Genomic DNA, 26,032 nt, shown 5'->3' with positions numbered 1-26,032 from the left:
CACACCTAACAAAGTCACCACAACACACACTCACACGTACCTACACGAAGTATGTAAAAACAAATTTACATATATACATAACAGAAAATATAAATATAAAAGCAAACAAGTTGTCACTGCATTTGCGGACAGCCAATTCTAATAGTAATGCCATCTATAGTGTGGGTGTTCCTTGGTGTATGCTGATACATATATAATATATTATATAAGGGTAGATATCCACTTGTATACAAGCGAGACAGCGAAAAACTTATGAACCATAGATATGTAAATAGTAAGTCACAACCAAAATCGAAATTTTTATTATGATCACTGGGAATTTATGTATCATATAAAATTATAGATGTATACTCGAGGATAAAGATTTACTATATATTGCTGAATGTGTGACTGTTTTCCATACATTTTTTCTGCGAGTGTCTCTTTCATTGGTTTTTTTTTTGTTTTGTTCTCATCGCATCCAGGTAATGTGAGAAATACCGAGGTACAGATTACATTTCGTCGTTTTTTTCACAAAAATTACGTAGATACGTAGATATTTTATTTATTAGAAAGGTCTTATAAGTATATAAAATATGAGCAGTTTCGATAAGTGGAATCTGTTTCCGTTATTATGTAATCTCTTATTAGCATAATCTTACTAATGTCGTAAACTATGCAGAAATGTGAGGCTTGTGATCTCGTAGTAAGTAACTTAGTATTGATTGAGAACTTTTAAAATAGTATCGTAGGAGCTCTATCTAAGAAATAAACCAAAAGACCCCATAAACCTACATAATATTGATTTGAAAATTTAATCTCGAAGATTTCATTGAAAATAAAAATTCTTGACAGAAAAACTATGTTCACTTTTACACTAACCTTTCATATTCGGCGACTTCCTTAAAACTGTTTTTTTTTAAACAGTTTATTTTTCGAATAATGCTTGTTTCAGCGTCCTTACATTGTAATCGTTCTAATCGAGTCAATTAGGTGCATTTATATAGAAGTTTGGAAGTTAAATTCGACCAGACAAATGCTTCTTTTCAAAAAGGTTTTTTACAAACTATGAGTATTTGTATTAAATTAATTGTACTTTTCGCAAAATGTTTCAATTTTCATCTTTAGGTAAGGCTAATTTATGATTCATCGTAGTATATGAAAAATAGATTTTTTTATTTTTGGTTGAAATTTTGGGAAATATGTGTTGAGTGCAAGTATTCTCTGTTATTCTATGTTAATGTTTCATATACTTGGAATAAAAGGATTGTTCTGAAGTTCATTAATTCTTAATGAAAACTTATTCCGAATGCAAGACATCACATTTATCACTTATTCAAATAGTTTTGGAATCATGCAAGAAGTAAGCTCAAACCACTACTTTTATAATATTCTATATTTATGGTGCCATCTCAAAAATTTATTTGACTTATACTGAGGTTACATGACATGAATATTTCCCATACAATCTGCTATGATCAAATGAAGAAGCTAGAAAATGGATTATTGCCTTTACAAGCTTCCTCTATATGGTATTTGCAAGCTCGTTTCTTAATCTCCATTTGTATTTTCTAAGTAAAAATCATGTCTTCACTTTCTTATTTTTGCTTAAGATCTTTTAAGAGATTGCAGCACTTTCAAATTTAAAGTATATAACTTACTAACTTACCATATATCAAACTTATAATGAATTTCTTTAGCAGCTTCCTAAAATTTCCCACGCCTTTTATAGCCATCAGTTGTTGGCATTTCTTTCCTCCTTCCGCTTTGCGAATAGAATTCCAACAATGTAATAGTGTAACTGTGTATTCTGTGGCACTGCTAATTTTATTGTTGCTAAATCTGAATTTATGACTTTTTAATGTGCTGAAAGGCAGAAAAAACCAGGAAGCAGGTATCTTTTCAGAAATGTCTATAAAATTGCGGCTTAATGCCGTGAAATTAGCTGTAGAAAAATGATAGCTTCGTTTTTCCCCACACATTTATCATCTTGTTGTTTTGTGCTCAGTAAGAAAAAGACAGCATGAAAATCGCATTTAATGCATGACAGCGCGGAAAAACTTTCAGGAAGCACATAAATTTGTGCGGCAAGGCGTATACGTAACTTATTTATAGCATTAAAGACTTGCTGCCGAATTCTACTTTAATGCATCGCTATTACTTAGTCTCGCATTTGCACGCATATTTCTTTTGAACTAATGAGTTTGCTCTCTGCATTTATTAAAGCAGCTTATCGCGAATAGCTGAATGATTAAGTGCAGAGTCATTTAGGCGTCTTAAACGCCATTGTATTTGTGACTTTATAAGCTAACGTGCTTAAGCTTATGAGGCAGGCGCTGAAAAAAACGAAACAGTGATGACAAATTCATGACGTCAAGTGATGCTTACTTCATGTTGATGGCGCTCTGTGCACTTTGCATACAGATTTTAGGCGTAATTTTTTTATTCCTACTTAGAGAGTGTCATCAATATTGCTATTTAACAAGCTTCTTTCTTATTCGTAAGCAGTGAATGAACATAGATTTTGCGTGTCACAGATGATATTTTTTATATATTTTTATTCTTTTATACATTTTTAGTTTTGTGTGTGATTTATTATGATTTCAGCGAAATTTATTTTCCATACTTTTTCCGAGAATTAAAATAGCCTTTATTCTTGAATATTGCTTTTGAAATGGATGCTAGAATAATATTTACGAATAGCTCCATTAAAAGATATCAGGAAATGTGTCAAATCTCTAGAACTAAGTGTCTGAATATACAAATAATTTCAACTGTTTCAAATGACTGTTGGTGTTATCAAAACTAATTTTAACACAATTATCGAATCCCACAGAGTCACAGGGTCAATATGACTCAGCCATATCCAAAAAGGATCGTAGAAATTCTTGTATTCACTTTGCCACAATAAATTATCATTAAATATGCCTCAGTACAACTCTTCGTTGCCCGAATCCACTCTACCGAACTTGACTCCACGACTCCAACATCCGAACATGCCGAACTGTTCTCTCTCTGACTTTACTTTGACTTTTCGACAATTCTAGTACTTACGGGTCTTCCCCTTCTGCGATGTCAAGATGAGATCATTTTTGGCAAAGCTGTCGAGATGAAAATGGGCAACTCAAATGCAATGCCGATACTACGAGTGAAATAAGGCGGCAAAGTAATCATTGTGACGTTTTAGCTCCGAATTCACCAACTTCTCATCCAGATAATCGCTTCTATTCTCTTCTGTTGAAGAAAAATCGATTCGATAAAAATAAACAAACCAATTTTACAAAAAGCTTAATAACAATTTAAAGAATTTTTTGTGTGTTACCTCTATCAACAAAAGACTTCAAGAATGGAACATGTTGCTTTCGAAAGAAGAACTCAAATTGATAACTTTTGTGCAGAAATCTAGAAAATATTAAATAATAAAAAGTAAGTGATATCAGGTTTTGAGCCTAAGTTTTGTAGGAAACTATGAAGAAGAAGAAGTAGTCATAACTAAAAATACTCGTATGCAGTTTTTATGTCGACTGGGTCACAAATTCACTGATGAATTCCCGATTTTACTCCCAATGTTTTGAATGCCATATCAACGACTTTTACGGGGCTATGTAGGCCAAATAATAAATACTTAAAGGAAACTATTTAAAAGTCGAGATATACTTGGTATGACAGGTTGCCAGATTGGGTTCTACCAAACGTACAAAACCTTCAAGTTATATATGAAATATACCCTTAACTGTAATCTAAAATTTCACAAAATTTTGCTTGAAATGGTTTCGACATAACCAATGAAATAACATGAGTTGAATAGTTAATAAATTTAATTATTTGTAGGCAATTTATTGTAAACTAATCTACTGACTAATACACCTTCTTTCATAAAATCTTTTCCGAGTGCTCCATTTGTTGTCAACTGTTTATTACAGTTACAAATTATAGAAAACCGAATGTCTGCTTTTTAAGTTGGCCTTCTGAACACTTCTTTCGGCGAGAGCGTGTTTGAGTTTGTTTAATGTGAAACGTCTGTTTCGAATGTTCCGTTTATTTGCCTTTAAACAATACTCTTTCAGAGTCATCTCTTCACTTTCTGTTTTTATTGCCATACTGAACGAAATTTTCAACTCCATTAAACATGATAAGCGCACGTTCTGAGAATAAAATTCTTGAATGGTTATTTGAGTGGAAACTGCCACCTACCACCCGTGCTGCAGAGGCAACCTTCTGTCAAGTGTCACACGAGTCTGTAGCTATGTAATAAACTCTTTGTCAAAAGAAATGAAGAATGAACTTGCTAACTGGCATTATAGCCCAAAACAAAAACAGTAAAATTGGCGAGTAATTTGATAAGATTTATGACCAATGAGTGCCTTAGGGAACTCTAACAACTGTTGTGAATCCTGATGGGGGTATTTGTGAATAGGGTGTTTAGAATTACCCCAAAGTTATTTCGGCTTCCCTATCAATATATATATCCATTTCGGTGTTGACTGAGGTCTTAACCTGGAAATAAGGCAGAGAATTCTGTTTTATTACGTAGACTATGGACTGAGCTTCTACAGAAAGCTGCATTTTTATAAAAATTATAGATGTCATATTGTTTTTACGCTTTAAACATAAAATTCTATACCACTATTTAACGAATAAAAATTCTTCATCTGTTCAACATGCCATACACTACTTCTAACTTTGTGAATGTATCGGAACTTGGATGAACACTAAGGTAATAATAAGATTCTTCCGAAAAAGTTTTTCCTGAAATCAAATACCGTACTCACATAATTACAAACTACTATATGAGCTCACCAATTTGTGTTCAAAAATCAATTTTGCTCTCTTCCAGGCAACCGCAGAAAAGAGAAAAAATAAAAGGCCTCCTTGAGCCTTAGACTAAGTTACTTAAAGATCCAAAGGTATTTTGAGAGTAGTCACTTTTTATATAATTCTCTTATCTTTTGGTAACGGTAGATACTCCCAGTTTTCTTTTTGTATACCATTTATGGTTCTTTCATGATACAATATATACTTTTTCTAATCTTATTGCAAACTGATAAATATATTATTTTACATATAAAACGGCTGTCGCAACCTCTAAGTTCCTTAAGCTCTCTGATTTAAGACTAAGTACACTTCTTACCGTTGAGGATGTCGAATCGTGTTTATAAAAGTCATAGCCCGAGTCTATGTGTAAGCATTGGATTGCGAACTGTCTGTAGCTATATTCCCGTAGTTCTAACTTTTGATGTTAATAGTTATGGTGGTAACATAACCAAATTCGTTCTTTTATCCTACGGAAATCTAATCAGCTGATAGTTCTGAATTATTTCACCGAAAGCGACCTTTGAGTTAGCCTTCTGGACGTAATATGTTATTAAATTTATTTTACTCGCCCTAACTGACATTCCTATCAACAGCGACTATATTTATAAGGCAGCGCAAATATGTGGAATCTGAGTTTTTAGATGGAGTTTTTGGGCTTTTCCGATGTATATATTCTTGTACCTCAAAGTTAGATATTCGTTTGTTTTAAAAATTATGTGATGTTCAGCCCCTTGACTTATGACCGAGTTTCTCTTTCATCTTGTTTTATTGCACATATAACTCACCTCCGATAACATATATAGAATAATGGATTTTTGATCGAACGTTTGTGATTGTATCTTGTATTGAGAGATAAGTGATTCCAAAAACAAATTCTTTCCAAATTTTTGATTTTCAAGGACACAAACCATCATTTTTAGGATTGTTAGTAACCTACTTGAACCAAACTAGTTCCCAAATTAACCATTCTTAAATGGATTTTTTTTGGCTGTAAATTATAAATGCGAAATGTTTTCAAAATATTAAAAGTTATTGCATTAAATTGTCTGCATTCGATCTCTTCAATCATTCTAATGACTCAGATGCCAACTCTTCTACTTACAGCTCATCAAAAACATGCATCGTCAGCGCTTTAAAATTGGTTAAAGCGAAGTGTAGACACACCAGAAATGATGAAACCGAAACTCAAGTTAGCTTTAAATCAAAGTGAACTGCATTTATAGGAAGAATTAAGTGTACCATAACAAAATAAAATAACGAAAAACCAGAAAGTAACAGCGAACACAGAGGTATCTATGAAAAAATGCCGCCTCTAAACGAAGTGCTACGAGTAAACTGGAATTTGCAAATCATATCATGTATCGTCGTACTGCTCACGACACACAGCATACAGCTAGGTAACTACGCACACAAAAACACACACACACACATACATATATGGTATACTTGTACGGGTATAATGCACTTCAATGTCATTGACTAACAGCTCTAATGGGATTTTGATTTTTTTATTTGCACTTTTGCCCTGATTTTTTTCTTTTTTTTATTGCACGATAGCTCACTGTATCGACTGCTTCAAATGCGTCTCATTCAATGGAGCCAACAAAGCATGCGACGATCCCTTTCACAACAACTACTCCACCGCCATACTAGAGTCGCCATGTATGGGCGGACGAAAAGGACGTAACGGTCTATTTCCGGCGACAGCCTGCATCAAAATCGCCGGGATTTATGGTATGTAGGCATATACATATTATATATACGAGGGTGGCCCCATAGGTATTAACTTACGAGTTTATGCCGCAGGATAAAGTCACAAAATTTCACGATCACGTATTGGTAGATCGCAGATTGAAAGTACACGAGTTTACTGTCTTAAAAAACTGCGTAGATCATATCTTACATGGCTTATTCTTCATGGGAAAACTGTTGCCGCGATAGGTACCACGTTTGTCCATTTCAAGCCACAAAAGTAACTGTAAGAGCACTTTACAGCAGAGTTTAGCGCCGTTCCGTGCCGAATTCCAGACAATTTGGTGAAGGAATAAGGTCTTTTCCAGGTAAATATGTACTTATTGACCCCCACTTCGTAGGGGGTTGGGGTTGTAAGGGGTGACACAATTAAGTGTCCTTTTTATGAATTCGAAGGAATTACCCGTCGGTCACCCCTTAAAAAAAAGTTATGTAGATTACAAATCCGTGAGCGTTGCCACATTCACCATAGTATCTAGTTTTAGACCGACGAATTATTTTTGTTTTCAAATTCGAAAAAATCACATTCTCAAAAGAAATTTTACTCAAAATGGTGAAAGTATCGATTTTCGTATTACTAAGTTTTATTGTACAACTACATACTTATCCGACCGCCCTCGTATATGCTTTGTAGTTGCTCTTGCATAGTGAGCGCTTAGTTGTTGCAACTTCTTTATAATTCTTTCATGCTTGCTGTTTCCTTGCCACTTGCGGCGCCGCAGATGATACTGGCGAATCGATAACGGTACGAGGCTGTGCGCTGGACAGCGGTACACTCACAACGGACACGGAAATCATACGTATGTCACATTGTGGCAAATTCTACTACGATGACAGGTAAGTGGTCGAAGGTAAAATGGTCAACAATGCACCTACATTCCACATCACCATCTATAAGTATGCATTTATGTGCGCTGCTTGATTGAATTGCAAGCTATTATTCTTCACAGCTTACACATTCTTTCCTCTTTATTCATTCGCAGATACGTACATGGCTGCTTGCAGAGCTGCAACGATGCGGACGCATGCAATCAGGCGGTAGCCAACTATAAAAGCTCGCCGCAAACACTGTGGCAACACTGCAGCTTTGCGTTATTGACATTCATAGCGTTACATGAACATCTGCTCGGCCTAATCAGGTAGCAGTGTAACGGTAGTTACTAGAACGTGTACGTTGGCACAACGGGCGAGGCGTGTTGGTAGTCATAACTTGATAGGAAGGCGCAGTGTTTGTATTGTGATGGAGTTACAACACACACATACACAAGCATAAAGACACAATATGAATTTACAAATAGGTTTAAGCGTTATTCTGCTGCTTTACAACAAGCTCAAAAGCAAGCAATTTACATTCACTTCCACACACTCACACATCTGTATAAATACACACATATATATTATATATAGATATATATATATGTACTATATAAAACTGCAAGCTATTCGAATTGACAATGCATTGGAAAACAAAAACAAAACGCCATCAATTTTCATTAAATCAGATTTGTGTGCAAGCATAACGCTCACTATGTTTTCCTAACGCAACGCACGAAAATTTTTGCTTCGCAAATATCATAATTGGAAATTTCTATGTGATCTGCACAAAAACAAGTTTAAAACTTACTCAATATATACTCAATTAAGTATGTCATATGTATATACGTAGTCGTTAAACGAAACTTTTGAAGTGCTATAAATTAGTTTATAAACTGAGTATTGATCTGATCGTTAAATTAGTATGAAAATTTTAATGAATTTCCTATTAGTGGCTGGGATAGTAATTACCAATTATCTTCTTCCAATTACATTTGGCATTTTATTTCCGTTATAATTTCTTATTTCATTCCAACATATTTCACCGCAACTACATCCTAAATGTGTGCAACAGATCAATTCATATTGTGAAGCATGAAACAAATCATCCTAAAAGTAGGCAATTTCCTTCTTTCGTGGAAAAAATTATCAACAAAATACTCCTCTCGCAATAACTCTTTATTTAATATTATATAATGTTTATTTACTTTGCAAAGTTTTAAGAAAATAAAAGCCTGGCGCTGCCTTCAATTAGGTACACTGCAGAGCTGCTAGCATATCGGTTATTAAGTACTAGAATAGCAATAGATAACAATTTCGTTTTTTAATTTTACACTGCTTCTTGATAGGAAAAAATACCGTTGAAGCAAAGCAATGGCTAAAAAATTGTTATGGGGATTCCGCATCATCAGAAACCACAATACAACGTTGATTTGCTGACTTAAAACTATGAACAATTTCTTCAGAGATTGCACCACTACCTTGGACAAAAATCCATGCCAAATTTCTTGAAGATATCTCAGAGAATCAAAAAGTTTTGTATACAAGCATTTGATTCCGATCGTTTAGTTGGTATGGCAGCTTTATACTATAATGATCCGGTATCAAGAGTTCCGACAAACTAACAGAGAAAACGACGTGTGTGAAATTTCAGATCGATATCTTAAAAATTTAGGGACAATTACAAACTTTGTGGCAAACTTAAAATACCCTATTCAGGATATAAAAATCACAGTCGGGTTAAATACTTTTTGAATTCTACTTTTATTCTTAATAGACTTCCATCAAAGGCTTAAGCTGTTATGGAGCATTTAGAGAAATCGCCTTACCATATGTAGTTTTCGTTCCTATTATAATGGTCCTAGTCGAAGTTGAGTTCGTGATTTGTCAGCAAAACATGATCATGGAAGAAGTCGGTTAGCCTGAGTTTGGTGCCGGAGTACCTTCAGCATGAAGTCTGACGTTTGTCTTAGTTACAATTTTTCTTTGATACAGAATCTGTCGAAAAATTGATACTTTGCAAATTTGTTCGAAATTCTGCTTTGTACAATAAATTATAATGAGCAACACACACCAAATGCCAACCTAAACTTACTAGTATTTTCTCAGTCGCTATTAAAATATATATATTTAATTATGTTGCAATTATTGCAACCAGGAAAAATTAGAAAGCTCTTCCAAAATAATGCGATATTTTCTTAGAGAGCTTTCGTTTAACGGACGGGTCAAAATACACCAAAAAAATTCCGGAAGGTCTTTGAAGGATGAAATCTCACTTAAACTTAATTTATGGTAATTAAACAGTACAGTACAGTTTAGGAACACGCTTTGTTTGATCCATTTTCAAGAAATTTAAAATAAAAAACTGATTCATTTAATCGATAACACAACTGATTATCGGTTAAAATTTAACTATACAATTCTACTTAAAAAATGTGAAACTAACTTCTTACAATCAAAACTAATTTTGGGACACAAAGTTATTGAGCCATAATTCTAAAGTTTTAATTTAATTAGTCGGTTGTAATAAGGAGCATTCCAAGATACTTAGTAAGTTTCCGTTTCTACCCAATAACACGAATTTTCAACATCCTATAAATTAAACATAAATTCGGTCCCCAATATTCCCTTCCCTTGCAGACAGGGAACAGGGATAAGTATCTATACGGATGGGTCCAAACTAGATAATCGAGTGGCAGGGAGTGCTTTTTCCGCAAAATTAGATACCAGAATCGCCTTTCGACTACCTGACTACAGCATTGTCTTTTAAGCGGAAATCACAACAAATAAAGAAAGCCTTCTTGTGCTGACAAAGAGTGTGCTCACAATAAGAAATTTATTTATATATACAGATAGCCAAGCGGCTTTGAAATCACTAGCTAGGCTGTTAGAGTTTCGTCAAAGATAGTGAAATAATGTCTAGATCTCTTAGTGGATCTAACAATCTATTTTGCGATAAATCTGCAATGGGTATCCAGGCACATAGCTATATTCCTGTTAACAGTGAAGCAGATGAACTAACCAGAACAGACACCACCCAACAATTAGACTTCGGATAAAGACGAATTTATATGACTCTGGCTACTTGTGAATATTTAATCGACAAACATGTTATAAATATACCTGAATCTCAGTGGAGTCTACCGCTAACTTCCTCAACAAGTAGTCAAACGTGACATGATTTAACTGTGGGCCGCACAAGCCGAGTATTAAAATTCAAAAATAATTACGCATTGTAGGACTGCTAACAGGTCACTGTCTAATTGGTAGACATGCCAGCAGATTGGCAACACCATAAAATAACTATTGTAGAAGCTGTCAGAGGTAGAAGAAGGAGAGACTATTGAACATGTTCTATGCGATTGCTAGACTTTGTTTAGGAAAAGAATCGCAACTATCGGTCGAGAGTTTCTTGACAATATTTCGGAGATTGCACAAAAAAAGTTTTTGTATTGATGGACTTCATCAAGAGCACAGGGTGATTCAGAGAGAACATAATAGAGTGAGAGAATTTTAATTCCAGTGATCCACTCTACATACCTAACTATATTAACCGATTATCGCTTAAAAATTCAACACAATTAAGACATTGTGTAACTAAATTCTTGCTTTCAGAAAAAAAATTCGTAAAACACCAATTTTTTCCGTCGCTTGCTACCACTTTAAAATTGTAAATAATTTTTAGTTGAAATTTCTGCTAAATTGTACATCTAACCTACCTAGGACATATTATATAAACATTAGCGCATTATATATTGCACGCGTCTACTACAACTCAAATTGTATATACGAGTATATACATATATACATATACTATGAAACTATAATTTAAAAAAGCGTTAGATTATTGAAAATTGTTTCGAAATTAGTAATTCGACAAATGTATGCCTCTTAGAAGTTTTTTCAAAGATTTAAACAAACAACGCCCGATTTACTTGTAATTTCGCAGAATAAAAACTTAACTTAAATGAATTGCGCATTTTAGGAAAATTTACAGCAATTAAATAATAATAATTTCAAATTGATTTAGCAAAGACAAAGTGAAATTAAAACACAAGAAAATGCATACGAGTATTTATTATAAAACAAAACGATTTTTTCAGTGATTACGTGAAACAATAATTTTGCGCAATATGCAATATGTGTTACATAAAATTAAAATAAATACCGTAATTTAAAACATAAACAAGGATTTGCAACACAACAAATAAAAGGTATAGCATTTAGACTAGATTAAGACATAAACATAAAACTGAATTGACATACGATAAAAAAATATTTAAAAAAATTGAGGTTAAAAAATAAAAATTAATAAAATTTATTTTTCGCGCAGGCACTCATTTTTCAGCGTTTTTCTATTTGCACACATATATTTACAAATAGTTGTATATATTATATATATAATATAATGAATTTCATATTGAACAAAACGCATATATTTAATAACTATTGTTAATAAGGCTACAAACGATTGAGCTTTAATGGTTTCCTAAACTCAACATTCAGAACAAAAAAATTGTATATAAGCTAAGCGGCTTTTGTTAGACCTTGTATTGTACTTTTCTATAAAAAAAAAATCAAAAATAATTAGAAGTAAATTATTAAAAAAGGGCATTCAGCTTGCAGCAAAGCAATAAAAATGCACATTGCATACACGAAAAGAAAATTAATCAAAATAACAGAATTTACACATTTTCACTTAAACGCAACTAAAAAAAAACCCCGCAAGTGGCACATACACATATGCATATTTATAAATCGCTTATGTAAATACAAAGAGTACTAGCAATGCGAACAATAGCTGTAAGTAGCCTATTTTTCTAATTATTGGAGTATTGCAAACATTTAACGGTACAATGGTTTAGCTTATGAATAAAAAATCATTAAAAAAAATAAAAAAATTTTCAAAATAACAAAATAAAAATCACACAAAAGCATCAATAAATTAATAGTTATATAGCAAATCAACGAGCGTTCTTTATATTCATATGCATTAGGGTGTGCATTATTTCTCAAGTTGATATATATTAAGCGTTTTTTTCATGTTCTGACAAAACTTATCATAGTAATGTAATTATACAATATATCATTAAAAGGTAGAGCTTTCAACAATTATTTAAGCCAACTGAGTTTTAAAAAAATTTTAAATTTCGACTTGAGAACTTTTATTGAAAATTTGAATTTTTTTACGGTATTAAAACAATATAAGAAGAAAAAATTACTATATTTTAAATCAAAAAAATATAGAGTATTTGGGACATAAGATAATAAGTTTACACCAAATTTCGTGAAAGAAAAACATTTTTTGTACAAGATAAATATAAAAAACCTTAAACTTGATTATTTGAATATACATTTTGAGGTTATGTGAAAAAAGTCTATATACAAAAGTTGTAGATCTTTTTACTACTTCGGACTAGTTATTTTGCCACAAATGAAGATAAACTGTTTTTGACACTTAAAAACTCAACCGCTCCCCTACCCTTTCTTTTCCCGACCACAGATTACCCATAAATTATTTTTCCTCTAATGTTTGTAATTTTATCATACGTTTCCGATGGGTTATTATTTTCAAAGATTTCTGCACTAGTGGAAAAGTAATATTTTAATACAAAACTTTCCGCTCTACAAAAAAGGTCTTGATGACTTTTTTCATAAAAACATTTCTTTAAAAGTTATACTCAGTTAAAGTTATACCTCAACTTGCTCAGGTCAGTTCACACAAATTATTTATACATTCTACAAGTATGTTGCTCTCACTTTTTGGAAGCAAATATATGCTTTGGAGAGAAAAAAAGTGTTGCATGCGATCAAAGAATGCCATGGTAAATCATAACAAAAGTAAAATTATTTAGACACGATTTAAATTGAAAATAAAGAGCTTATATACGTTGGATAATTTTTTAGCGAAAAATTGGGAACCTTAAGGGGCGCTTACAAAAAAAATCAACTTGAGAAATAACATACATTTTTAAACATTATCAAATTGAAATTATGCACACAAAAAGAGCACAACATGACAAAAACCGATAAAAAAAAAACACATACGCATATGTATAAATATAATATAAACGAAAAAGCGCATAATCAAATTTGCATGCGAGCAAATAAACTAACGAAAAAAAGAAGCGAGCGCGCGGCAAAAAATCACAACCTAACCTAAAAACTGACAGATATCAAAATGATCAAAACACGCAAAACCAAATCAGAAATATTTGCAATAAATGAAAAAAAGTTTACATAAATTATACTATTGAACGTTTTTACTACCATTTACTAAATAAAAAGCAAAACTTTATAGAATAATATGCAAAAAAAAAAACCGACTTAAATAAGTATGTATATGAAATAATAAAATGCGCAATGAACTATTGTTAAATACTAAATGCTAAATTTATAGTTATTTACATTTGTGTACTTATATATATTCATTTAACAAAACACTTAAATCTTACTCAGTCATTGTTATAATTTAATTAAAATATAACAAAAATAAGTTTCAGCTGTAGTAAATATGTATTTGAGCATTTAAGCTAGCAAATTTCAAACAGGAAGCGCGTGATATCAATAAAATTCTAAAATAAACAAATATTCACTTCGTACTCACATTAGCGATGTGCGTTTCATTTAATTTAATGGCCTTTTAATAAGAGTTGAGGGTGAGTCAAAATGTTGAAAAACGCGAAAAAAAAAATTTGTTTTAAAATCATTTTTTATTTTAAAAATGATTACAAAAAGAGACTCAACGCCATCAGTTATTTCAATATAAAAAAGCTGAGATAAAAGAGATCCAAAAATTCAGATTCCATTTTTAGGTGAAACAAGAAAAATGTTAATTTCGCTTGCACTGAAGTAATAATACCCTTCAGAAACATATTCCATACAAGGACTGGATTTTGATCGATCATCTCCGTCCGTAAAAATATCTTGTTGAAACTTGGCGCCCATATAGGAGGGTTGGTATTGCATAACTAACTCCTTTAGGGAGGAGCATCTGTTGTTTTAAAACTTTTGAAGTATGTTATCTCCTAAACCATTGAAGCTACATCACCCAAATTTGCGCAGGTCAAATCATTTTGGTAATCCTATCCACCCTATGAAAATTGGTGAATTCGGATTATAGCCGCCTACTCCCCATATAACGCTTTATTAAAAACTACGAAAAGTGCGATATATCTATAAATAAATGTGCCAGACACAGAGAATTTTATAGCCCAGATGGTACGAGAAGACTTTATAGGCGCCCTTATCAAATTTGGCCGACGGGCGCAGCACCGTCCACATTTAAATCGGACTAAAATCACTCTTACTTGCCATATAATACAATTTTAAATTCCATCTTTCTCTAACACTCGCATGGCGATTTTCGAGTACGATTTAGTTCACTTTTTTGATGTTATCGGCAGTGATAGAAGTCGAAGGACGACCGGAACGAGGCATGTCTTCGACGGTTTCTCGAACAACCTTAAAGGCTTTGTACCAGTCGTATACTTGGCAACGATTCCGCACACGAAATTTGGTTCGAAACACAAAATTTGATGCAAATTCTTTGTTCAATATTTTTACCCATTGTAAAAGTCGCAAAACACTTCTGAGGTCGACTGATTTCAACAGCTGCTGCAAACACACTGGTGGACAGATCGCGCTCATTTTTGGCATAGTAATTAGTGCTGAAAAATATTCAGCGCGGGCAGTTTTAATGACAATTTCTGGAATACCTACCAGCAAAATTATCAGGCGCATTCGTTTAACCGCGTTTAGCGCAGCAGAGCGAACTTTTCGTTCCGCTATTCTATTTATTAACATCTTGTTACTTCTTCCGCGCGGAGGGACTGCACGCACCCTGTTTTTATTTTTACTTATCATTATTCTTTATTTTCGACAACAAATTTTAAAATTCTTAAACTGTTTAGTGTTATATAATAATATTTTCTATTCTCTATTTTATTGTAAATTATAAAAGATCCTCCATGTATTCAATATCTTCTTTTACAAATTTTTCCGCAACATCAGCGGGTACTTGCACTTCTTTATAGTTGTCCAAACCTATTTCTTCCTCTTTCCTGCATACGTAAAGAATTTTTATTAAAAATTTTACAAAAATATACTACCAGTAATTACTTGATTAGAATATCAACGACGTTTTCACATGCCAATAGACACTCGGTATCTTTGCCAAACTTCGCTTCCCATTTATGGTATTCACGCAATATTTCGTATACGCCTTTAGAACGCAAAACTTCGCGATAACGCTTTGTTGCACACAGCTGCAGCAGTGACTCTAAAAGCATTTTGCGCAAATCTGGGTCTTCCTCGCGAGTTTTCGTTTCAGGTAAATACTATAAGTGTAATTTAGAAATATTTTTGTTTTTTATACATATTATATGAGCAATTTAGACTCCACCTACTTGTAGTTCCAGAGGTAGTTTATCATTTTCTTCATCGGTGAATTCTTCGGGACCGCAAAGTGGATACAATATCGCATGCAATATGTCATCCTTTTCGTTTAAAATAATATTATGGTAGACCGGATCGAAGCAAATATTTTTTAAAATACCTATTGTACCGCCCCGACGCACAATATTTTCTTCATACGAGGTGAACGGTAATATCTTTTCGAGGAAATCATATTTGGCTTCACAAGCAATTTCACGACCTCTTGCAGTTTGTGTCAAATTACAAAATATAGCAGCTAAATATACAATTTATTTATTTGCATTTATGTATTGACTTTGTGTTCGCGCTTACCCAAATAATGCAGTTTCATATTTTGTTTGTTATAATCCAATTTCGTAAATGCTTCAAGTAATTTAGGTACCGTTGTGCTTTCCTTTTCCAATTCAACAATTATTTCTTCAACTAGGTTCTCACTACGTGTTAAATTACTTAGCACCATTGTCCAGGGATCGGCAGACTTTGAATTCTCATCGACTATTTCCTTAATTGCAATTGATATCAAAGGGAAAGCCTGTTGGGAACGTATTATATTAGATAAGAATCGAAAACGTTAACTTCAGTTGTACCGAAGCTATAATAATCTTCACAATTGCATTTTAGAGCATAAAAGGGTATATAAAGATCTTTATTTTGATTTTGATACGTCAGCTATAAGCCAAATTTTGTGAAGATACCAATGAAAGTTTTCCATACAAGCACTTTAGTTTGATCGGTCAGTTTGTACGACGGATCCGAGAAATAATCAGCTTTTTGTTGAGAAAAGCACGTATTCAAAATTTCGGATAAATATTTAAAAAAAAAGAGACTATTTCGCGTAAATACAGACGGACATTGCTAAATCGACTTAGCTCGTCGCGGTAATCATCTATATATATACTTTATAGAGCCCTCCCTTTGGATTTTTCTAATATAACATGATCAGAGTATGAATATATTTCATAAATAACTGAAATTCTTTACTTTCGTACCGGATTCAATGATTTTGCAATTTCAAACACCTTTTTGGCGTCTTCCTCATCTGCAGTTAGGTTAATAAGCGTTAATGCAGCATACTTGGCTATTTCTTTAAATTTGTGGTTGACAAGATTAAAAACCGCCACCAATACTTCGTCATGCTGCAATATTGCCTTTTTGCCTTCAATTGAACCACTCAAAGCTGAAGGAAAAGAGTTTAAATAAGGAAGTAGTGAGCATATAATATTTTGATAGTTTCTTAAACATACAGAGCACATGTGTAAGTGAAATTGATATCAAATCCTCTCTCTCCAAGGGATTCATAAAACTAACTATGTCTTTGAGCGTGGCTGCATATGATACTGATTGTTGATCCTCCATTTGATTTTATATAATTGTTTACTATGATTTTTATTAAAGTTTAATGTGGAATATAAAAAAATAACAACGTGCAACTTGCAGCAAATACTCTAAAAACATAAACAATAACAAAACAATGTTGCAAGAGCTCGGGTTTTTCCCCAAAACGGGCACTTCCAAATAAGTAACTTATTAAGTATGTAGTTTGTTTCACTTAAATAACTACTTTAATTGATATTAATATTGTTTTTGAACGCTGGTAAAATGGTATATTAAAAAATTCTAACATTGACTCTAAAAATATTTACCATTTATAGAGAATATTATTATATTCTCATTTTCAATTCGTTGTACCGCTATTTATAATTTGAAGCAGCACTGTCTGAATATGTACATTGAATTTAGGGTTGCTTTTATAGTAAGTTATAAAGTGTTGAATATTTCCGTACTTTCAGGTAAATATTGAAATATGTCTAAGTTCCGACATGAAAACATTTGTCGCTTATAAAGGTGTCTGTCACACACGTGCAATGATTATTGTGATGTTTGGATCGTGGTTCATTGTGAGAATTGAGAAAAAAGTGAATACATGTTCATTATTTATCGGGCCAGTATTCATTCATAATAATGGTGTTTATTAAAAGAAATAAATATTTCAATGTAAACGTGTATTCACTTTAAAAATATATATTAGATACAAACGTAGATAAATTATCAAAACATTTCAAAATTCATATAACATAATAAAATAATATATAAATGGAAAAACTGTAAAAAAAAAACAATACAACTCATAATAAAATATTCCGGTTTTATGAAGAACTTTTTACATAGAAATTTTAAGAATTTATAACACAGAATAGCTAAAAAAAAAATTTTGTTGCTCGGGTTTCAATATTATCAGCGTCTTGACATTTCGTTTCGCATTGATTTTGTCAGTTAGTTTTAGCAGGCTTATTGCTGGCTCTCGCCTTTTTTAATATAAGCTGTTTAAAATTCCTTGATCTCCTTAGCAAACGACATATTCAGAGAAAACGTTTGAGAGAAAAATAAGAGAGTCTCGCATAATGACACCCCTGGAAAGAACTCCTGAGCTGAAAATTTATAATGTGGGTATCTGTTTCTGGTATTTGGGGTATAATATTTCTTCTATATTTCTTTTGGTTCGTTTGCAAAATATGTAGATATGGTAACACTTGGGATTTGTTATCATGCAAACATATTGTTATTGTGTGAATAAATCGAATTGAATACTAAGATAAATAATTGTATATAGTTATATAAAAATATATTAAATAGATATACAACTTTTAGAAACAAATTAGAGAAAGGTTAAAATAGGAAAAGTGCAAAGTGTAAGAGTAAAATTTAATTTAAGTCGAAAAATTACGTACTTAAATTTTTTAACCTTATATGCAACTATATTTAAAATTATAATTCTGCGGCAGTGTATATTCTTTATTCTAACGTCCTCTATAAGCCTATATTAATTTTAACAACGATTTCAGAGGTTTTCATTCTAAAGGAAACACCTAAAGATACATATTTGTCAACGGCAGGGGCACAATGGACAAATGCCGCAACATTCGCACCGGTTATCTAATTAATTTCATCGAATAAAATTTCAGGACAATCTAACAGTTTATGGATTCAGTTAAATTATTACCTTAGTGATACTATAAACAATTTCACCTACACAATTTATAGTAATGAGGCTGGGAACTGCATTTTAGCCTATCAGCCAGCATTTAGCCCTGCAGCTAGTTCGCCAACTACTACGAACACAACTTTGGGAAGTTATCAAGTGAGAAGTACTTACTATATGCATGTATGTATATTCAAGTGAATATGTTAAAATGTAATAATGTTGGGTTAAGATGATTGTCGCTTTCAGTTGGCAAATTATAAAACAGGCAATATGACATTTCGCATTCGGTTCTTGACGTAAATGGTCGTCAATCGGCTGCATACACTTTGGCTGAAAGACTCAACCGGTGCACGGTGTCGCTCGCTACAAAATTACAAGAATTTTTTAACAAGTGAACGACGACGATCTTCAGCTAAACTCTTATCGACCACAAGTAATTATGAAAGAATGGTTCAGAATCTCATGTTTATTATGCATTTGCGGTTTTGCACACGAAATTCGTCCTTCAGAATCATACGTAACGGAATATTTGATAAGCAGCAGACCAAATATAACACAGGATGAGGTATTTACACAACGTTCTTACTATAATTCATCATACACCTTGTTATCATATATATATGTTTCGCAATTCTATATCTAGCTCAGCCGTAAAGTATATCCGGTGGCGACGTATTCTTATCTGGCTACACTTGTGCTAATGTTTATAGTCACCGATTTTCTGAGGTAAGTTAAAAATGTTTGTAAGAAAACTGAAAATTCCGTAAACTATCACCGTAAAATATAAAAAGTTGATTCAACTTTACAATGTAACCTCGCCTGCATTCGGTTTTGTATTACATATCGTTTTTTCTTTTATTTTATTTTACCGCTTTTTTATACCTTGAAAAAAGTTTAAGCAATCCGTTCAATATTTAATGTTTGCTTACTGACCATGTACATATGCATGTATTTGTATGTACATAGTAACGAACAAAGTTATATACTGTCTAACAAGACGCATAAAATTTTTCATTGGCTGTAATTTAACTTATGAGTTGAGTACTCATTTAAAAAACTTAATTTTATTACTATTTACTCAATACATTGCTTTACGATACATACTTTTATGACTATAAATTTGTATACAAATTTTTTGTATTGTACTTACATTACATACATACAGACTACATATGTGTATTTAATTATATGCAGGTTAATTACTTTTTATTCACTTCAATTATACGTGATACATATAAAATTAAAAACAACATATTTTAATTTTTTTTTTGTAATTTTTTTCATGCAGGTACAAACCCTTGATTATTATGATGGGTGCTTGCGGTACAATAATATCAGCTATGTTGATTTGGTCCACATCATTAACCGCGCTGCAAATAATTGAATTCGTTTACGGCCTTTACATGGCCTCCGAAGTGGCTTATTACACATATATCTACGCTAAAGTGGACAAGCAATACTATCCCAAGGTCAGTGCCCATACACGAGCGGCCATGTTTCTGGGTAAACTAGTGGCAGGCTTTTCCTCACAGCTGCTCGTCAATTTGAAACTAATGGATTACAAATCGTTGAATTACATAACATTAAGCAGTAAGTATGCAATGTTAACAAGGAATAATGCTTATCACTTATATGCGCCCCCTCTTATAGCTCAAATCTTTGCTACATTGTGGGGCTTCGTTTTACCAAAAGTGGATAAAAGTTTATATTTCCATCCAAAGAATTATTTTGATGATATTCAAGCAACGGCTGCTGTTAACTCATCATCTACGGAATTGCAAGATGCTAAATCAATTAGCAGTCAGGGTAGAGAAAATATAATACCGTTGACACCTTTCAAGTTGCTCTGGTCACATTTCTATAATGCCTACAGCAATTTGAAGGTAGTTCAATGGAGTATTTGGTATGCGGTCAGTTTGTGTGGTTATTTGCAAATCCTTACATATATACAAGTGTTATGGATTGAAATTGAGCCGAATATAGAAATTGCTTGGAATGGTGCAGTCGATGCCATATTAACAGCATTAGCGGCGTTAATGGCATTGGCAGCTGGGTACATACACGCTGGACGATTGCAGCCACTTCAAAGTTTATTGGTTTTGTCCACTTTTGCCGCTATGGAGGGTGGAGCTGTTTTGCTTTGTTGTTGGACGTCAAATATTTACATCTCGTACGTTGGTTATATACTTTATGGAGCACTTTATGCATTTAGCATAACTGTAGCGAGGTATGTTACTTTATATATCCATAACGATATGTATGCAATATAATCAACATAACTTGTTTTTGTATTTTCAGCGCTGAGGTGGCACGTTATCTCGAAGAAGACAGTTTTGGCTTAGTATTCGGTGTAAATACATTTATAGCGCTTGTATTTCAAACGCTACTCACAATAATTGTCGTTTCAAACTCTGGCTTTTCTTTGGACACACGTGGCCAGTACACTGTATACGCATTTTACTATATCGCTGCGAGCGGTGTTTACTTTTTCTCCGTGGCTGTGGAGTATTTTATTAATAGAAAAACAAAAAATCGCACAAATCTAGCTGTAGAGTAACTTTTTTGTGATATTTATTTAAAAAAAAAAAAAATAAGTTGACTAATATAGTTAGCGAAACATAGATCTAAATAAAGTGATAGTTTATACATTTTAAAGTGTTGTTTTGATTTTTTAGATATTTAAAAGATATACAGTTTCAACTAATTCTTTGGAATACGAAAAATCACATGGAAATTTCGTTTTGGGCCTAGTTACTTTAGCAGTAAATATTTTCAGTTTTCTTCTTATGCGCTCGCAACATGTTGCTACAGCATCTAAACGTATCGTATGGAGTTATGTATATATACTTATATATACTAGATTTTCAAGTTTTAATACTGATTTGGGGTTAAAAACTAGATTTTAAATTTTTAATTCTGATTTGGCAATCATTTCTTTTTTGCTAATTCAATTTTTAATTAAAAAATCGTTTCTAATCCAAGATGTTTGGGATTAAAAATGAAAAATTTTATGTATTCATTTAATAATAAAAATGGAAAAATTGAAATTGTATTGTTTAATTTAATAATAAAAATTTAAAGAACAAAATTAAATTTTTTAATCTCAAACTTGAGAAACTATATTTTATAAAATTTCTTATTTAAAATATGTTCATACAGATATGCCAAAAATATTTCCCCCAATCACATCACGAATTTGCGGGCCTGATGTAATTAATTAACAAAGCTTGCAAAACAAATTTAATTGATTTCAATATTTAATTGATTTTCTATATAAAGAGCTATACATTAATTGAATTAGGGTGTACATAGAGCGGTAGCGGTCGGAGAAAACCTCATATGCTATTGTGTGCTGTCGTTGTAGAAAGCTGCCAGCTTGGAAATTCTTGACCAAATAAAAATACCCATCAGTTCCTGTTACGTAGAACCGACTGTCATGAGAACGGCTTCGCTCATTTCATATTTCCTAGCAATCACAAGCCTAAAGCAGCATCTAGTCGACACAAGTCTTTTATGCTATTACTCAGCTGCGAGAGACAAGTTAGATAGCCTTAGTATAGTTCAGATACAAATAAAGCTTAATATTGTGCGCTTCTCTCACTCATATTGCCTCAAATAATCAAAGCACATTAAGGTAACCTAACAACGCACCTGGGCTAAAGGATTTTCCGATGACTTTGCTTCTACTTATTGCAATTGCTGAGACATTCAAGCGGTGGATACTCTCGTGCCTCCGAGGGTCAGTACATCAGTGTATGCATGTATGTACAATGTCTTATTTATACACATACAACATTTGACACACCTCAATGCCTATATCATTTAATCACCTATAATTTTCCATTCAGTTGTCAAATATGACAAATGACAGCCTTATTGCTTGAAGTTATTTATGGTTCGTTATATTTTGCCAACAATAAAGCGCCAAACTTTTCCAAGCTTTAAAAGATTTTGGTACAAATAAAAAGGCCAAACAACTTGCCGGCCGGCAGACCAGCGCCAATGCTGCACACACTGTGAATACAACAACGTCCAGACGACAGTTACCAACTAATGACTTTAAGCTGCATTGAACTTTCTTGAAATTCTACTTATTTTCGTCAAACGCACATACTTTTCTGTGCAAATGCGTAATTGTGTTTAAAATCCACGAAATTTAATTGCCGATACTTAATTGTGTTGATTCCATTGAACACAACAACAATGCGCAAAGCAGTCAAATGTTCAGGCAGACTATGCAGAAGATGCCGCAGAAGGCTTCGTGAGCTACATATGTATGTATATACATACATACATACATAATCTCAGAGTGGGAGCAGCAATCTGAAATTAATTCGCCAACAAATCAATGAGGCAAACAGTGTGTGGTTGCTTGCATTCAACTGTGGCGAGTCAATAAATTAATTAAAGCGCGATGAGATAAAAGGAAAAAAACAACAAGAAAAAACCTTAACTTCAGTTGCTTTAACTTCAGTTGCGGAGGCTAGATAACACTTCACAGTAAGGGTATTAAAAAATATCTTTATCTTGATTAGAAACGGTCAATTTTTTCGGATATTGGAGCATTGCTTTATACAGGGTGTCCCAAAATGAACGCAAGATTTAAAAGGGCGTTTTTCATAACTAACCCTATCCCATGTACTTTATGATTCAATAAAAAAATTACTAAATTACGAAATTACGAAAGCTAAAAGCTGTGTTTTCTATTTAATTCCAAACCTGCGTTAATTTTGGGATACCCTTTACAATAATCTATGCCAAATTTCGTGAAGATATCATGTCAAAGAAGAGTTATCCATATGAGGATTAGAGTTTGATCGGTCAGTTTCTATGGCAGCTATATGTTATAGTTCTCTGATCTGAACCGATTCCGAACAATTTCTTCGGAAATTATAGCGATGCTTCGAATAATAATCTATGACAAATTTCGTGAAGATACTTCGTCAAATAAAAAAAATTTCCATACAAGAACTTAATTTGAATCGGTCAGTTTGTATGACAGCTATATGTTATAGTGGTAAAATCCAAACAATATGTTCGGAAAATGTTGCCCTGCTGAGGAAAATAATCTCAGCCAAATTTCAGTAATATATATATGTATATTGTCAAATAAGAAAGTTATCGATACAAAGACTTGATTTTAATCTGTCAGTTTGTATGGCAGATATATGCTAAAACTGTCCTAAATTGGTGATTCCGACAATTGAGCAGCTGCTTGGAAAGAAAAGCACGTGTGCAAAATTTCTGTTCGATATCTCAAAAACTGAAGGAAGTTACTTCTGGGTGTGGCAAACTTAATATGATATATCCTCTCCGGGGTATAATGACGGCAATTTATAGCACATACGTACATACACTCATACATATTTACAAATGTACAGCCTTCACCTTAAACGAAATAAAACAGGGCGCTCCAATAGCGCTGAATATAGCAGTGTGCAAACAACTACAACAAAATCTCATGAACAACCATGCCTGGAATATTGAAAGCAGTTGTTTGGTGGGTGCTTCCCGGCGCGAGAATAGTAACTTAAAAAGGCAAAATGAACAACATTTTCTTTGAATGCATTAAATTTTAAATTGTTGTGGTTTTGTTGTTGTGCATTTCATTACATAAGCTGCTCCAAATTGGTGTGAAATGCTGAGCATACATACGTACGTTTAAAAATATAATTATTTTAAAGAACAACAAGTGATTCATTAAGTTGCGTTATTAAAGCCTTGTTTAGTTCAGTTGATAATAACAATAACGGTATGTTTAACTGTAAAGCAATTAAGTATATTTAAAATACTTTAAATATGATATACATTCTTTTATGATATCTCAGGGTAATTACAAGAAGAAGAATGTTTCTAAATGAATGTAAGTAAAGGCTAATTTCAGAAGGCGCCAAATCTGTTATAGACTAGAACATAAGATATAATTATGTATTTATGTATGTATAATAAGAAATATAGAATTTGATATTCCACGATTTCTTTCACTATTATATCATATAGAATATAACCTACATATGAACAAAAATATCGGTTAGTTCTCATCAACCAATTCGTTTTGAAAGGCAACATTCTAAATATATTGAGTGTAGATGAAGTTCCGATTTTACTTTTTTTTTTGAAATTTCTGTTTTATAGCTAAATAAATTATATATTGTATCTGTTACCCTTCACTTTTTCCTACTGTTTTCATTATTTTTTTCCGGTTTTAATATTAACTAGAAAATACCTTAACTTCGGTTGCACCGAATCCATAATACAATTGACAAATACCTTCCTTATAAGAACCATGATCGGCCAGTTTGTATGGCAGCTATATGTTATAGTGACCCGATCTGAACAATTACTTTGGATACTCCACCGCTGCCTGAGTAAATAACCCATGCTAAATTAGGTGGAGATAGCTTTTCAAATAAAAATGTTTTCCATACAAGCACATGCTTTCGATCGTGTAGTTTGTATGCCAGCTATATGGTATAGAGGTCCGATATCGGCCGTTCTGGCAAATGTGCAGATTTTTGGTGAAAAAAGGTCGGGTGCGAAATTTCAGAGTGATATCCTAAAAACTGAGAGAGTAGTTCCCATATATACAGACAGACGGACGGACATGGCTAAATCGGCTTAGCTCGCCACGTTGATCATCTATATATAATATATACTTTATAGGGTCACTTGATGTTACCTTTGGGTTGTTTAAACATCGCGAAAAACTCAATGGGAACACTGTCTGATGAAGTGCGGAAAGGACTTGTTCACAGCAAGTTTGGATGAAGGTGGTGATTTGGATAATCGATTGTATGTTAATTTGTTGGCTTAGTTATAGCACTTCTAGGTTTTATCTCATTTTGTGGGCAAGACATTTGTGTGTGGATCCGACCCATCTACAATACCAACCTTCAAAGTACATACACTTGAACCAAGTTGCATCGAGTTATCTTAATTTTCACTCAAGTTAGGTCTGGCACGGTTGGACGGATGAATAGACAGACAGTCACACTGATTTCAACTCGTCTCGTCATCCTGATCATTTATATATACATCTATATATATAACTTTATACATATAAAACTATCTCACTTAGTTTTAGGTGTTACAAACAATCGTTAGGTGAACAAAATTAGTATACTCTATAGCAACATGTTCTTTAGAATAATCTCAGTATCAATATTAAAATAGCCTACAAATAATACAAACCGATGATGGAATGAAAAGAGAGTATAAACGGTTTAAAAACATATCAGTTAAGGTAGAATTAAT

The 26,032-nt window shown here is 32.8% G+C and overlaps 3 protein-coding genes and 1 long non-coding RNA gene across 18 annotated transcripts in view; 2 read left to right on the top strand and 2 right to left on the bottom strand.

Moving 5' to 3' along the window:
* The window catches only part of LOC106614325 (uncharacterized), a 109,087-nt gene extending 95,117 nt beyond the window's left edge, over positions 1-13,970 (top strand). For 10 of the 11 annotated variants that reach the window (XR_011395956.1, XR_011395951.1, XR_011395952.1 and 7 more), the window contains 5 exons: positions 5,899-6,191; positions 6,352-6,528; positions 7,269-7,383; positions 7,530-10,242; positions 10,526-13,970. Coding sequence is in view for 1 of the 11 variants with exons in the window: in XM_014230014.3 (XP_014085489.1) it covers positions 6,098-6,191; positions 6,352-6,528; positions 7,269-7,383; positions 7,530-7,689 (546 nt within the window). In the remaining 10 variants the exon portion in view is untranslated. Of the gene's footprint in view, positions 1-5,898; positions 6,192-6,351; positions 6,529-7,268; positions 7,384-7,529 lie in introns of all 11 variants that reach the window. The other variant, XM_014230014.3, reaches the window with a different exon arrangement.
* Positions 13,971-15,267: 1,297 nt separating this feature from the next.
* LOC106614326 (protein HGH1 homolog) lies at positions 15,268-17,280 on the bottom strand. The gene is made up of 6 exons (XM_014230016.3): positions 17,040-17,280; positions 16,785-16,972; positions 16,108-16,327; positions 15,768-16,051; positions 15,481-15,698; positions 15,268-15,422 (listed from the first exon to the last, which is right to left on the bottom strand). Exons 1-6 carry the CDS (start codon positions 17,149-17,151, stop codon positions 15,314-15,316), a joined length of 1,131 nt encoding a protein of 376 aa, XP_014085491.2. The 5' UTR covers positions 17,152-17,280; the 3' UTR covers positions 15,268-15,313.
* A 1,070-nt stretch (positions 17,281-18,350) lies between these two features.
* On the top strand, positions 18,351-21,433 carry LOC106614319 (thiamine transporter 1). Of its 5 annotated transcripts, none has more exons than XM_036373197.2 (7): positions 18,351-18,485; positions 18,639-18,934; positions 19,025-19,343; positions 19,422-19,504; positions 20,067-20,368; positions 20,429-21,005; positions 21,077-21,433. In XM_036373197.2, exons 3-7 carry the CDS (start codon positions 19,218-19,220, stop codon positions 21,333-21,335), a joined length of 1,347 nt encoding a protein of 448 aa, XP_036229090.2. In that variant the 5' UTR covers positions 18,351-18,485; positions 18,639-18,934; positions 19,025-19,217; the 3' UTR covers positions 21,336-21,433. The 5 variants fall into 5 exon arrangements, with proteins under 5 accessions (XP_036229090.2, XP_036229088.2, XP_069964229.1 ...); XM_036373195.2 differs by having other exon boundaries at positions 19,008-19,343; XM_070108128.1 differs by having other exon boundaries at positions 18,639-18,958.
* Positions 21,280-22,980, bottom strand: LOC138856972 (uncharacterized). The gene is made up of 2 exons (XR_011395944.1): positions 22,430-22,980; positions 21,280-22,305 (listed from the first exon to the last, which is right to left on the bottom strand). It is a non-coding gene; the product is annotated as an uncharacterized lncRNA (long non-coding RNA).
* Between the last annotated feature and the right edge of the window lie 3,052 nt (positions 22,981-26,032).

This window comes from Bactrocera oleae, chromosome 2 (genome assembly GCF_042242935.1).
Source record: "Bactrocera oleae isolate idBacOlea1 chromosome 2, idBacOlea1, whole genome shotgun sequence".
Lineage (NCBI taxonomy): Eukaryota > Metazoa > Arthropoda > Insecta > Diptera > Tephritidae > Bactrocera > Bactrocera oleae.
Note: the sequence above shows the minus strand (reverse complement) of the source record. Positions and strands in the feature narration are given on the sequence as shown.